Below are 15961 nucleotides of genomic sequence, written 5' to 3'. Positions count from 1 at the left end.
AAACTCTACCTGTCTGTGGAGATGTCAGCTCAGCTGGAAGAAGTATGTTGGGTGGGGGCTCAGCGTGCACCAAAAAACTTGTCAGCCCGGAATCAGCCCAACCACTGCAGTGTTCCCAAGGCCCTGATCCCTCAAGGTATTTAAGCTCTTGCCCAAGACCTGTTGTGGATCCCATTGCTGTGAAACTCCCCATGGTTTCTCCAGCGTTGCGCACACCTTGTGACCAAACTGACGAGCAAAGCAGCTCTCAGCTCAGATCTTCTGACATACCACACTACTGTGTAGTGATACTTTGACTAGACAAAGGATGATAAAAAGAAGAAAACAATAAGCCCACCTGTATTTACCCTGGGAAAAAAAAGAAAAAAAAGAAAAAAAAAAAAAAACCACCTACAGCTAGAGTTTTTAGTGACAGTACAGCTGTTCTGTTTGCTGAGCTTCCAAAAGCAGGCCAGCCCCGCCTGTTACATCATGCGGATTAATCGGATGCTACAGTACTTAACTGGGGTTAGACCCAGAGGATAAAAGTTACATAATGGATTCAGTCCTACTAAAAGTAGTCAGATCCTTCAAATAAATATACGCCTTTCCTCGTGGAACACCTGGACAGGAATAATCATTGAAACCCAAGCAAAGTTCAAGTTGAACAACATTCAGAAATCTAGTACGGAGAAACAAATGGAGGCACATGCCACTCACACGATGATAATAGCCCATTCAAATTTTGTCACACATCTTTACTATTCGTGTCGTCTCTGACACTTCCCAAGCACTAGGAAGTATCTTCCTGCACTCCATACGTATCACCCACATCCCCCAGCCTACTCTCCTTCCTGCTTTCTCTTCTTTGCTTCATTGTGATCTTCGACTTGCCTCGTTTAAGCCAAGCTCTCCAACCAGAACAAAATCTGAATACAACTACTGCCTTCGCAAAGGGTGCATGTTGTTTTACAGATTACCACTGAGTGCCATTGATGAAAAATCTTGATTTTTCCAGTCTGCAGAGAGTACAGCTTTAGGCATTCCACATCCCTCCTCATGTGCCTTCTATCAGAAGTATGATAAAAATATTCAGTGCTCTGAGAAAGGAATTATCACCCAAGCAAACAGCAGAAAATTCACAAGGGGCTCAGAAGATCATGCTTCACTACAGTTTGTAATTTTTTCAGTTCCAGTTCAGTTTTCAGTAAACCTCCTTAGTTTTAAGAAACCCCAGTTATAAATGTCTTTCAGACAAATAGCCAGAGAGAAAATACATACTGTCTAGTCACACATTAAATATATACATATTATATCATGTTGGTACTGCAGAAAAACACAAAAAGACTTAAGGCACAGACCAGTATAGAATCTTACAGTAAGTATATATAAATTCAGCTCAAATTATTACACATACAGGTAGCATTTAAAATATATCTCCCCTTGCCCAAGGCGTGTTCATATAGTGCATATGCTCCTCTGCCACTCCCTTTGAAAATGAGAAAGCCATACAGCAGTCTCTTGTAGCATGCTCAAAAGAGATGCTGAGGCACAGCAGAGATGCAGGCATCTCTGCCACACCAGGGTGCTGCCTTTTTCAAGGCACTTCATTTTAAAAACCATTTAATAACAATGCTGCAGTCTTACAAGCTTCTGGTTCTGCATTGAGAGACTAAGAAAAAAAAAAAAAAAAAAAAGGTTTACCATCTGTGCATTCTTCATAATACCAGTCCAGTTCATAGTAATCTGCTTCAATAAATTTCTGCATAGTCAGTATCCTTCAGCAACAGACAAGCTTGCACTTCGCTGCTAAGGTCAAGTGAAACGCAGCCATGCCTTCCTGCCCTTGCAAAATTCCAGGTCGCCAGGAAGCTCAGGGAAAGCTGAAAACGAACTGCACATCTTCAGTGGAGCTGTAGTTAAACCAAGGGGTAGCGGGGAAGGGGAGAGGTGTAATTTAGGGGGAAAAACAAAATAAAATAGAAGGATGCAGAAGGGAGATTTCTAAAACAGATGCCCCGGCGGCTGCTCTAATAAAGAAGCTCTGCACAGGAGCCTCAGATGGGTGTTAACAACCTCATCCTATCAAAGGGCTGATGTGCTGACGTGGGGGACACACACCACCGTCCGGCTGTTTCTAACCCATCCCTCTCCTCCCCAGCCTCCGCATCCCTTCCCCTCTAACGTGTCGCCATGGAGATGAGCTGGCTCCAGACGAGATGCGGGGATGAAGGGAATGCATTTTGCTGCTTCTGCCTTTACAGGCTGGAAGGACCCCTCCATACTGGGAACAAAATTCCTCACGCAGAAAGATGAGACAACTCGCTGCCGACTGCTCGCCGAGCAGCAGCACCATGCCATTCACTGGGCACAGGCAGAACATTAATAATGAAGATGTAGTCCATCACTACGCTCCCCCACACACTGATAAAAGCCTGCCTTCCCCATGGAAAAATGAAACATTATTGCTTCGCTACATTATTCAGGGCTGATAATAGAGCCTTTCAGGCATTCCTGTTACTGCAGAAGTGGCAAACAAAAAAATGAAAGATCTAGAAAAACAGGGAGAGGAACACATTTCTCTTTCCAGCAAAGCTAATCTACTTTGCCTTCTACCTTCACCATGAACCACTGACCCTTTTTTATTTTTAAGCACCTAAGCTTCATAGTCAAAAACAAAGGGTTCAGACAAATTTTCAGTGCTCTTCCTAAAAATACTTCAGGTCTTCAAACAGAATAGCTTAACGTTTGTGCGCAATGTTTTGGAAATGAAAAAAAAAAAAAAAAAAAAAAAAAAGACAATGTCTTTAAGCTATTAGGAGCAAATCTGAAGAGTAGATGGCATCAAATCATCATCACCATCAAGCACAGCAATTCAGAAAGCACGGTTGAATCTGTACAGGTACAGATACCAAGGGATTGGGATCCATTTTGTTTACAACTGCAACTTATTCTTAACCCCTTTCTCCTCCTTTTTAGGGAACTTGATTACTCTGTGACCACCAGTAGAGGCATTGGTACAGATTAAGGTCCAATACACATTAATAACACAGGATAAACCATCCTGGTGTCTGACTAGCCCAAGACTCCATCTGCAGAAACAACCATGAGCCGATAAGGGAGACCTGGCCTTCCCTTAGCTGCCTTCTCAAGCTCAGCTCTTTCCAGCTTTCAAGTCAGCTTGAGACAGATGCAGTTTATACTCTTGGCAATTCTCAAAGGGCTTATCCTGTGAGCCCATGTACATTTTTTAGCATCTCCAAGATCGTCTTGCAAGGAGTTCCACACATCTACCATTCATGATATAAGAAGCCACCATCTTTTGTTCCCAAACTCACTCTTCCTAAATTAATTTGATGCCTCCAGCTCTAAGAATCTGAACAAACACTCACTTCACCTCTCCTTTCCAATTCATTCATTGCAAATTTCTGTTAGATCCCCCCTCACTCAGGGCTGTTCTAGAATGTTACTGCTTACTCTACTCCTTAACTGGTACCACTAAATTTACTGTAACAGGGGAAAAAAAAAAAAAAAAAAAAAAAAAAAAAAAAAGGGGAACAGTCTAGCAATAGAGAGAAAAATACATATGCTGCATGACCACATTAGTATTTCAGCTTTTCTGGCACAAATAATTATCGCTGCAGTAACTTTGAACTTGGAAATGATCACATCTGTGTTATGTATTGATAGCTGAATCACAGACTAACAAAGTTGGTCGCAATAGCACAGTCAGCAGCAATGAGTTATGTTATTCACTCCAAAATTCCTGTCCAGGGCCAAACACAAAGACTCCTTTGATTGCAAGTACATGATTTCACCAGAAAATGATGTGATGAGGTTTGGAAAAAAAAAGAAAAAAAATCACTGCCTTCATTTCCTACAACAGAGTAACCTCTTTGGTAATATGCACAGGACTCCCCCTACTCAGTGCTGCTGAGGCCACACCTGGAGCATCGGTTTATCAACAACAAATTAACAAAAGGACTGTGTCTTGGCTTTGGCTGCCAGAATGAAGGCTGTCGTCTTCACCTTCTGTCACTCCATACCAACCAGAGGCCAGGAAATCCTCATGCCCCATTAGCTTCTAGCCTTACATATGAAAGGCACAAAAATCATTTTTATTTCCCAACAGAGGCTACCCCTCAGTCATTAATTTTCCATCAAGGTAACCTTAGCCCTCCTGAAATCAAGATACACACTAAGAGGTAACGATGGTCTGAAAAAATAAAACCTAGTTGCATTTTGAAAGAGATCAGATTATTTTTGATCTCACATTGCTGATCAGATTTTTTACATTCTGTACTCAGTATTGACAGGAAAGCTATACAATTAGTGTACTTGTACTTCAGGTTAGGAAATCACAAAGAATTATGTAAAAGCCACTAAAAGCCTTTGGATATGCAAAGGTCATATACTTACCTCTGAAAAAATTAATGGTTTGAATACTGTATTTTCACCAAACATGATCAATCTGCCCTCACACTGTGCATGCCATCTTGAAATCAAGGGCCACGAAGAGGCCCTCCAGTTCTAGCTCAGCCTTGCAGAATTTCAGGTATGCATGCTCACAAGGTGAGAACTGCACATGCTATTAAATGCTATTAAGGCTACACTGTTAAAATACTGTCAGAGCAAAATAAAGGTTCCTATGGCAACATTAACTCAATTGCTCCGCATATGAGCTATTTGTTCCACTTGTATTATTTTTGTCCAGAAGGTAATTTAAGTCTGGTAATGCTATTAAACTTGCATTGAAAATATAAAGAGTGGGCACTGGCTACCAGCTTAAAATTGCTGCAAGGACTCTCTCCTTTCTATTTTCTGACAATTTAAACAAAGGAAATCTTGAATATGCTGACATTTTCTTCTCACTCCCTCCCCTACACCCCACAACACACAGTTGTCAATGAGAGAAGATGAAAATAGTACATGGTGGGGTTTGTTGTTGTTGTTTGGGGGTGGGAGGGCAGTGGTGTCTTTTGTTGGTTGTGTGTGGCTTTTTTGGATATTTTTCTATAGAGCTAATTGCAAACGCGGTGGCGTAACCTAGAAAGGCATTATTATTCTGTGGAGAAAATCACATAGGTGGTCAAATGATTTCAGAAGTCCCCAAGAGACGTGGAAATATGGGGTTAAGTGCATGATCTTCCTGGTCTGATGACTGAATACTATACCTCCAGGTATCCCTTCAATTGTATGAGAAATCGAAGCTACACAAGGGGCAGGCTAGAAGGGTCATCAGGTAGGATACAGAAGCCTGACCAGGCTGCCAAAGCAGTTGCACACTTGCAGAGCCTTCTTTCAGCCTCTGCAGCCCTAGTTTTACTTCCTTCAGCTGGGTATCAGGTACCTCTTGTGTAAAAACTACCCGAACAGTACAGCTTTTTGGTGGACTGCATCTACAAACATTAAGCCTCTTTGTATCCAGAGCCCTCATTATAACATTACATTTGATGGGAGTATTACCATGTTAATTGCCTAAAACTTAATCAGATAATTGAGTTTAAGAAAGATTTCAGATAATAGCTCTATGATTATATGGGAGTTCATTTTTCTTATTTCAAATCTAAATACAGTTATTCACATTCATTTAGCCTTCCCTTCGAGCTACTAGACTTCATGCTTTTTCTGTTTTTAGTTTAAAACGAAACAAGGAAACTTCTTTGTTCTCCACAGAGCAAAATATACAGACTGATAAAGAATTCTGGTTACCAGCTTTGATAAGCTAAATAGACACAGCACTCCTTAATTTTACCCTTACATAGGGGTATTTTTAGGCAGAAAAGTTGGCTTGAAAAGTTCTTAAGCCCTCTCCTCCTTCCTTTTTGCTCCATTAAATCTGTACCATAGGTCAATACTAAACTGAACTGCTCAAAATAACCAGGTTAAAAAAAATACAAACCCTCTTCCTTCTTGAAAGATAATTTTTGACAAAGATAATTTCATTTACCCAACTGCTAAGCATGGTCTCTCAAGGAAGTTGTAACAGCACACTCAAGAAGGCAGTGGACTATATTGTTAGGGGGCAAAGTAGCAGTAAGGCATCTCTGCTGGCAAAAAAGCACTCAGATGATATCCTTACCTTGAATCTTACTATTAGTCATGCTTTCCCATGTTTGGTCATTCCCAGCCTTCTCCTCTAAACCTTTCTCAATTCTGGAAGGATCTTTTGGAAGTAAGCACGAGAGTTGGTTGCAGTATTTTTATGGCAGCTGCAGCAGTGCATTAGCTCTCATTGAATTACCTCTTAGTCACGTTTATTCTCTTGTCTCTAGAACTACATAAGGATGTTCACACACTTAAACACCATATCTTTTCATTATTTTCTAGAGTCACCAACACACAGGCTAAAGGTACCCATCCCACTAATATCATCTGGAGTCCTTTCTATCCAAGGAACTGCTGTACAGCCCACCATCATGCAGTGTGGCTTTGCCACAATAGTTACTTTGCAAGCTGACATTTCTAAGCTGCCCTTTTTTTTTTCTTTTTTTTTTTTTTTCTTTTCCTTTCTATTTCACATTATTAAAAAGCATTAAAGCAGAAAGCAGAGCATATTAAAAAGCCTAACTGATTTTCAAAGACAGGCTGGCATACTGTTATTTCTAAATTGGGATCTCATTTTCTGAAGTGAACAGTTACTTACATTTCACCTTCTAAAAGAACACAGAGCGGGAGTCATTCCACATTTAGTAAGAATAAACAGCTCTGCAACTTAGGCTAGAGATCTCTGCCAATGTAGTATTCTGCTCAACAAGAAGTCATGGTGGCTTGCTTAACATCAAGAGTGGAACCAGAGCAGTGAAAGCCTTGTACCAGATCAGCTTTCAAACTTGGTATTTAGAAAAATAAGTGTTTCAGATTTGATAACTCTCTTTAGTCAACACGTGATTACTGTGCAGGATTTCAAAATGGTACAGGTACTTTTTACACATGGGACAGAGTGTAGAGACACATATGTTCCCTTCTGAACACCGTAAGGGCACAACGACCTCTTCTAGTACAGACAAAAGACTCTTCTGATGGAGAGACTCCAAGCGTTCTCCCACTGAAACAGAATAATTTAACATGAGATAAGGGTGGACAGATTAAATTAAGTTACCTGAGGACAAAAAACTATTTTCCACATAATAGGATTACTTCTCCCTTCCCTCAAAATTATCCCTGTAGAGCAATATATTTGCATTTGTATGAAATCCAAATTGATGCTGTCTTCAGCAACATACCTCAAAACTGGTAGGCTTTCATTATTCATTAAGGGATCACTGGTCATGCTTAAATACTGTGAGACTATAATAGCAAGAGATAGACATTTCCAAAAGATGTCATATTTATAAGAGAATTCTCATATATACACAACTATCTAGAATATGTAAAGCTTTAAAGAATCATATATTGTAAACTGTTTGCCAACTGAAATGCACTAATTTTCTATTTTATTGTGGTTATATCTTTACTGGAGGTAGCAAAAACATTTATAAAATGAAGTTGAACTTAACAGCATGCTTGATTGTATAGATAAAAATACTACAGTAACATGGCTATGACCTGTTTTTCTAACAAGGGAAGAAAACCCACTGACAGTCACAACCGCAGGTTCCCAGGAGATGAAAGAAATGCAAGCTGAATTACCCCGAAGGAATACAGAACCAGGGAGCCCAGAGCTGGACACTGTATTCCAGGTGTGGCCTCACCAGTGTTGAGGTATAGGAAAAGGCTCTCCTCCCTCAGCACTCCACCTAATGCAGCTTAGGACACCATTCACCTTCTTTGCTGCAAGGGCACACTGCTGGCTCGTGTTCAGCTTGGTGGCCAGCAGGACCCCAGCTCCTTTTCTACAAGACTGCTTTCCAGCTGGTCAGCCCCCAGCACGTTCTGGTACATGGGGTTGTTCCTCCCCAGGTGCAGGACCTTGCAGTTGCACCCTTGGGTCAAGGACAGCTGACTGGGCTTGTTAGAAGCTGCTAGAGCTTTCTACAGGCTCACATCTGCGGCTCCCCTTACCTTGCCTTTACCTGTCAGCAGCAGGCACGCTCAGGTTTTTCAGAAGTCCCCAAATGATCCTGGTCTTTGTTGCCAGATCCAGAAGCTCCCAAGGCAGAACCCAGACTCCAGTACAAACTGCTACATCTGTTTGTGACCTCTGTTTGCTGTGGTATGGGAGCTGTGCTCAGGCCTGGCTCCTGTATTGACTTTACTCTAGTATCAACCTAAAGGGGTGCTAGGCTTTCCTTAATCAGGGGGCAGGGAGACGGAATGTCACACGTTTACATAGCGCATTTTAGATTGTCATAAAAAGCATTCTGCCTCAAGAATTATTATTAATGAAACCGGGAAGATGAAACTTATTTATTTGATTATGCTTTAGGGACATAAAAGAACAGCTGCAGCTGTAATACGCTAGTCATTTCCTTCTGAAAGGAATATTCCTCCAAGTGTGAAGACTCTACTTTCTAATGATCAGTTAAATTTAAAAAAATAATTATTTTTCATCATCATCTATCCCAGGTTATAGCCAAGATTTCCCCTAAAAGCTGCTAATAAATTTAAATACTTGGATATTTAAATATTAATCTTTCTACCACAATGTTCCAAAACTAATTCAAAAGGAGGGCTAAGGAGCCTTGTGTCTCTTGACTATTTTCCTCAAACTAAGTGTTCCCTTGTGGCAAGTTTTCCATGGTAAAAACGAAACACAGCAGAAGTCCTCCCCCTCTGCCCTTGAAACACAGTAACTGTACAGTCACAGTAGAACTAATGTGTGAACATTAATAGCTACTAGTTTATTTTTTAACTGTACAAAAATGCATCTGTATGCTTTAAAAGCACTCCAAACACCTACCAACTCTTCAGAAATGCTCTATCATTTTGATGCTTCTATTTTAAAGGACAACAACTCAGCTACCAGTTACATGAGGAATCACTCCTGGAAGTAACATTTCTCACGGATTCTCTCCTGGGAGCAAATGCAAACACAGGTGAACTCAAACCAGAGAATATTGTCACTGCAAGTGAATTAGATTCCTTCACAGATAATGGTCTTCAGAGGAACTTGAATCTATTGAAACAACCACGCAGTCTCTTTTAATAAATGTATTAGTCAGAAACAAAAAATCAGGGTCAAATAAGTATGTAGTATAATAATGTTTCCTTTTATCAAGCCTGTTTTGTAGAAAAGGGAAATTTTAACTGAATAATGAGAATTAATTACAGAACATGCAATAGATATATGTGAAAATGTACGTGCATGTACATAATACAAAAAATATGTGCTACAGTTCATATAAGAATAGCAAATAAGTTTTTTGGAAGTACAGTTCTGAGAGAGTGATAGGCCATAAAGAATTAGAGCAATGTTTTCTGAACGCAGTTTAAAATTATGGTTTGGGTTTGCAAATCAACTGGAGCTTTATAAATCACCTTTTGACAAATGAGGTTCTTCCCTTTCATCTTGTCATTCTAAAGTGGGAAGAAATGAAGACAATAGCACCGTTTAGGAGGCATTTGTTTTCAGAACCAGTTTACTTGCTGGGCTTGAGATAAACAGATCTTTACTACCTTCATGGCACTTCACAAGACTTCATAAAAATGTATTTGAAGAACTATTTTCATTTTCAGTAAAGATTTGAAATTTGGTCATTATATTTTAAAGTTATTTCAAAAGGATAACTATGAATCCAACTGTACACAAATACATCTATACTATAAATACTATACTTGTGTGTGTGTGTGTATATATATATATCTTAAATACATACACAACATTAAATATACACAGATCACTCCACTTTCTTACTTCTGTGGGCCTCAAAGCATTTTTAAGTACTCCAGTATTGAGGTTCAAAAGTTCAGACACGTATCCTGTTCAAAACTTACAAACAGAACAGAGCTGGAGATATGGATCACAATCAAAAGAGAAGTTAAAGAGTCACCAAGTACTGTAACTGGCCACAGATGTGTTCTAAATCTCAACTATTGCCACAAAGAAAACTACCACCAACAACTAAAAACCATCATAACCTCCACTGCCATTATAACCAGTGGAAAAGCAGAAGTGTTTCCCTTGCCTAATTCCAAGCTGGTATCTGAACATCATTAAACTAATGAGTTACACCACAGGATTGTCACAATTGAGTTACCATCTAGATGTTAATTCAACCTCGGTAATTACACTTGAACTGGTATGGTGAGAGATGAGGTATCAAGATGTTGCTCTTTCCGATAAACTCTACATAAACAACAGGAAGCAGTACAATATATATATTTGCATAGATTAACAACGCATGATATTTACATATATTAAAACATGCATATACCCTATCTGTCTAATATTTCCAGTCTGAAGATTTCCCAAATAAAGCCACAAAGCATCCCTCCCTTCTGACTTCTTAATAATTGGTAGTATGTCACAGTTTCAAAGCTGATTGATACTACACTACCCAGGAACAACAAGCAATGAAAAGATTTAACTTAACCTAAAAATATTCTGCACAAGCTCGTGTTTTGAAATTCATTTTATTTTACTTATCTTTTTGTCTCTGAGAAGCTTGAAGAGGGCATAGCAACAGATCTATATGTGTAGCACATTTTAATCCTGACAACAGTATCTGTTTTGCAAAGAATCCTTTTGTCCTGTAGTAAAATTAATAATTTTTTCTTTCACTTAAAGGAATCTGTCAGATTATAAATTTCTTTTTTCTTATTTATGAAATACAACTACGTCCATACAATTTTTAGACTACAAGGATACTGCTTTGAATACAGTGGAAATCTGTAAGATTGAACTAATTTCCTCATAAACAAGTCACAGTATTTGTTCACTACCTTGTCAAGGTTTTTAAAATGAACTAAACAGGTACAAAAGGAGTGGCTTGATTGCAGCACTGAAATGAATCATAGTGTAAGCAGACACACCCTGGAAAATACTCTCTAGATTGATAATGGTACAATTCACAGGACTTCTGTACCAACTTACTTAAAATAATATTTTCATTCTTTTTCACTCTATGCCATAATTTCCAAACATGCCAAATTTTTATGATCTTGCGCTCTTATGTACAGATGCATTATATGACTCGTTCACAACAAACGAACAAGGGTAGAATAAGAAATCTCAGTTACCAGGGTATTAGTCTAGGGCTTAAGCCAACTTCACTTGGTTTAAACTTCTTAAGCTACTGTTAAGCAGAAATGTCTGTACATAAGCATTAAAGAACAAACTTTTCTTTACACAACTTCTCCTTCTTAGTTCCTTTATCTTAATCCATTAATTTCCAATGAAAGCAGAAAACACATTGCGGCAGCAACTGCACTCACCAATTTTTTCCATTCAAGCCATTTGACTGCATGAAAGTTTCAAATCACAGCACATGGCAAAGTTTGCAGTCATGCTTGTAAGAAAAATGCCATACAAAATTGTTTAAGTGCACACAGCTACAAGCAGCTACTGCTATCCAATTTCTCTGCTATACATAGCTTCATTTATCATAGAATCACAGAATGGCTTGGGCTGGGAGGGAACTTAATGATCACCCAGTTTCAACCTCACTGCCATGGGCAGGGACACCTCCCACCAGACCAGGTTGCCAAAAGCCCCATCCAGCCTGGCCATGAAGATCTCCAGGGATGGGGCATCCACAGCTTCCCGGGGCAGCCTGTGTCAGTGCCTCACCACCCTCACAGTGAAGAATTTCTTCCTAATATCTAATCTAAATCTACCCTCTTTTAGTTTAAAGCCATTACCCCTTGTCCTGACACAATGAGTCCCTCTTCTTCGCTCCTGTAGTCCCCCATTACGTACTAGAAGGCTATAAGGGAGCTGAAGCCTTCTCCAGGCTTAACAACACCATCTCTCTTAGCATATCTTTGTAGTAGAGGTGCTCCAGCCCTCTGATTATCCTTGTGGCCGTCCTTTGGACTCATTCTAATAGGTCCATGTCCTTCTTGTGCTGGGGGCCCCAGAGATGAATGCAGGGCTCCAGGTGGGGTCTCACGAGAGCAGAGTAGATGGGGACAACCCCCTCCCTTGACCTGCTGGCCACGTTGCTTTTGATGCAGCCCAGGATATGGTTGGCTTTCTGGGCTGCAAGCACACATTGCTGGCTCATGTTGAACTTCTCATCAACCAACACCCCCAGGTCCTTCTCCTCAGGGATGCTCTCAATCCATTCTCCACCCAGCCTGTGTTTGTACTTGGGATTGACCTGGCCCAAAGGCTTGCCGTTGCACTTGGCCTTGTGAGGTTTGCATGGGCCCACCTCTCAGGCCTGTCCAGGTCCCTCTGGATGTCATCCCTTCCCTGCAGCATGTTGACTGCACCACACAGCTTGGTATTATCGACAAACTTGCTGAGTGTGCACTCAATCCCACTATCCATGTCACTGTTAAATAGTACCGGACCCAACACTGACCCCTGAGGAATGCCACTCATCACTGGTCCCCACGTGGATATCAAGCTGTTGACTGCTTCTCTTTGAGTGTGACCGTCCAGCTAATTCCTTATCCACTATGTGGTCCGCCCATCAAATCCATTTCTCTCCAATTTAGAGGCAGGGATGTTGCACTGGAGCATCTATTACTGTTCATTCCCAACAGTCAAGCACCATTACAAGTGATATGTCACAGCAGTGTCACAGCTGGGAGACTTAGGATGCTCTGACACTGATTTTTGCTTTCCTTGCCCCATTAGCAAAACATCTTTCCTGTGATTAATACAACAGTTCCCCTGCATAGAACTTCTTATAGGTGTGACCAGGTTAATCCTGTTACTACAGACTGGAAAACTGACTTTTCAGAAGGTTTCTTTTAGCTAACTACTGTCATCATTTAACAGCATTAAAGGTCTGATATGAAACAAGGAGCTGTTGTACAATTAATTCCATAGATCAACTTCAGCATCCCCCCACCACTTCATGTTGTTTTTGTTTGATTGAGGAAGAGATGTAGAATATATGTAAAATATCTACCAAAATATTTAATGCCTTCTATTGAAGCACTGAAGTCAGTAACTCTGTTCTTCATATCCATAATGCTTGTCTTTACCTTTTTTTTTCCTTACAAAGTGAATTCTCCAGGTGCTTCACAATACAATGAAGTCATGTTTGCAAAGGTTTGTGTTGAGCCCCGTAACTCATCCCTTCCAAGCTCCACAGTTCTTCAGTAAGTCTACCTAAATCTATGTCGTACTATAACTTATGTAAACGCACTACCATTTAAATCTAACAGCTACAGCTTTAGTATGTCACCTATCAGTTGGATGCTCTGCCAACTATTTTAACATGCAACACATTTAGAAGTACAACAAAACTCTACTTGATGTAAAAACATCAGCAGGGGGAGGTAGGATCATTTAACCATAAATGATAATTAAAGGACAACCAAAGCATGGATCACAAAAGTCTTGTCTTCTTGCACAGCTAAGTCAATACCCACAGTGGAAGAACTCAGAGAGACAAAAATCCATGGACTGTGATAAAATGATCTGCAAGCTCAAACAAAAAGAATGAAAAATGCAGTAGGTCACACTACTACAAGCTTTTTCTCCAGGCACAAATAGTACTTTTCTGTACAATAGCATGAATACGAACACAAGAAAGAATGAAGTGATAAGCCTTCTTAACTAAATGCTCAGTTTGGTTCTTCACAAGTCTTTCATAAAATCTTAAGCTGCAGAAAAATGATTTGACATCATCATGTGATGCTGTTACACACTGGCACCAGACTAAACAGCAATGTGTCAGAGGGTATGTTCAAAAAAAGCAAATAACTCAACAGGTCTAACTTTCTACATTTTTATAGATGCAGAAATTTCATTCTCTTGCCAGGGAGATCACAAACGGAAGGTTGCATTCCTTTGAAACTGCAAAGTATTGCAGTTTCATCAATATTTGATAATGTGAAGAGGCGTATGCACAGATTACAAACGCAACAGCTGTTTTTGATTATTTCCTTAAAGCTGGAAAAACAGGTCTCTTGCTTTTCACAGTTATAAGAGAATTACCTAGACACTTCAGAGAAGGTAACAAAAATAGCACTGTTTTATTTGTTCCTCAGTACAAGTTATGCATTTTTGACTTACGGAAGTATTTCAAGGTCTCTTCTATTTGCTCAGTTGTTAAGTCAATATTTGCATCAGGAGAAATGAGAGGCGTATGAAGCCAGTCGTCGTGGTCATAACCATAGATTGTATCTGCTCTTAGCTTATAATGAGGCAGCTGCTCTTCCAGTAGACTGATGATTTCAACTTCAGGAAGATTGGTACTATTGCACACATCTGACAAAAGAAAGAAAGGACAGTTACTCTGTTAGGTACTTTAAACCAAGTACTATACATATAAGCTAGGAAAAACATCAAATTGGTTTGACATTGGCAAGATTTTATGCATGTAAAGAACACCTAGATAGCTAAACAGCTAGGTTTAGGACATAAGACTAGCACAAATTTCCCCCAAATGAGATTATTTACTAGTACAAAATAGGAGGACACGTTTCTCAGGATAAAAAGCCCAATTTTTACAAGAAAGGGCTCATCTATTGAAGAATATTCCCTCTAATAGGTTAGAGAGAAGGAGGCAAAATAGAGAACAAGGGAGCATTGACCATGACAGGGTTGTAAAAACCCACGTATGGAGAAAGGAATAATGCATATAGGAATTTTCTTTTTTTTATGTTTTACTAGACAGATTATTTTTAGGTTGCATGCTCTACATTTCTCCTTAACTTGGTCTTTGACCATAGTTCAGCATCACTGTACTTTGCTGCCGACAGATTTTTCTCAGGAAGAAATTCAGGATTGCAATAGCAAACTGTCACAATTCACACTTAAGATACAATGGCAAGGTTGGCAGCAAGAACTTCTAGGGCACCTTTCAACACCATCTTGACCTGAATTCTGTGCTATCAGTCCTTCACATTCACAAGTATATCATCTTTGCACACAGTTTTAAAAATGGATGCCAAGGGCCATCAACAGGTGCATAAATGTTGCAATTTATATTGGAAATTTAAATTTAGGAAAAGAGACAAAAGTTTTAACATGTGAAACTGCAATTCAGCATAATTAAAACCTTTTTCACCATGAGGATGCTGAAACATGGGAACAGCAACCCAGAAAGAGTGAGAATCTCAACCCCTGCAGAGACTGACAACCCAACTGAACAAGGCCCTGAGCTATCTAAACCTGGTTTGGAAGAGCAAGCACTAAGGAAGGCTGCTCCCAAGCTGTGCAATGCAGTTCTGTCTTTAATCGGTGATACATAGCTCTTGGGATGGTTGCTAGGACTCACTCCACTGTGAATAGCCAAGACTGTCAGGGGCTGACTGCACCCACAGCCCTACCCAGGCTTACTGGGACTCCCTCCCCCCCCCCGCCCACCCAGCACCCCCATATAAGCAAGCCAAGGCCCCCTGCCCTCCCTGCACAGTGCTATAGGGCAGAGCTGTGCCCAGCTCTGTCTCTGATGATACTGACTCGTTCCTGGAATGTCCTGAGACCTGACTCAGTAGCTGGCATCTATCTCATCATCACTGGAGAGGCAATTTAAACCATTACTGCAGCACTGCTCTGGAACAACGGGACTGCACTCTGTGCCAAGGACACTGCCCTTCCTGTCCTGTGGTCGCCCTCAGTTCCCTGCAGAGCTGTAAAGCAGCCCTGCTCTCCCTGCTCCCTCAGGAAGATGCAGATTTTCATACAGGATAAGCTCATTATTGCAGGACTGACGCAGACCTGCAAGCTACTAGAATCATCTTCTCTAGGAAAAATAACAAACAAACAAAAGCAATTAACACACACTTCTCCACAGACCATCAATTACCTCTTTTTCAACTTTCTAATCCAGAAACTGTATTATCAGAAGCAGCATCCCAAGAATTTAAAATGTCAAGAATGCTACTATTCAGCCACACTTCAGGGTAAATGATACTCCTACTGATAATCTCTTGCCTATATTCTTTACAGGATCCTGCTCAGTAAAACTAAAAC

At 40.2% G+C, this 15961-nt stretch overlaps 1 protein-coding gene across 1 annotated transcript in view; it reads right to left on the bottom strand.

Annotated features, from left to right (window-relative positions):
- TRAK1 (trafficking kinesin protein 1) overlaps positions 1–15961 on the bottom strand; it is a 105162-nt gene that overhangs the window by 54364 nt on the left and 34837 nt on the right. Inside the window, exon 3 of the mRNA XM_082754895.1 lies at positions 14057–14251. Within this exon, the coding sequence (XP_082611021.1) occupies positions 14057–14251 (195 nt within the window). The remainder of the gene's footprint in view (positions 1–14056; positions 14252–15961) is intronic.

The sequence above is a fragment of the Aythya marila genome, assembly GCF_965140915.1.
Source record: "Aythya marila genome assembly, chromosome: 2".
Classification (NCBI taxonomy): Eukaryota; Metazoa; Chordata; class Aves; order Anseriformes; family Anatidae; genus Aythya; species Aythya marila.
Note: the sequence above shows the minus strand (reverse complement) of the source record. Positions and strands in the feature narration are given on the sequence as shown.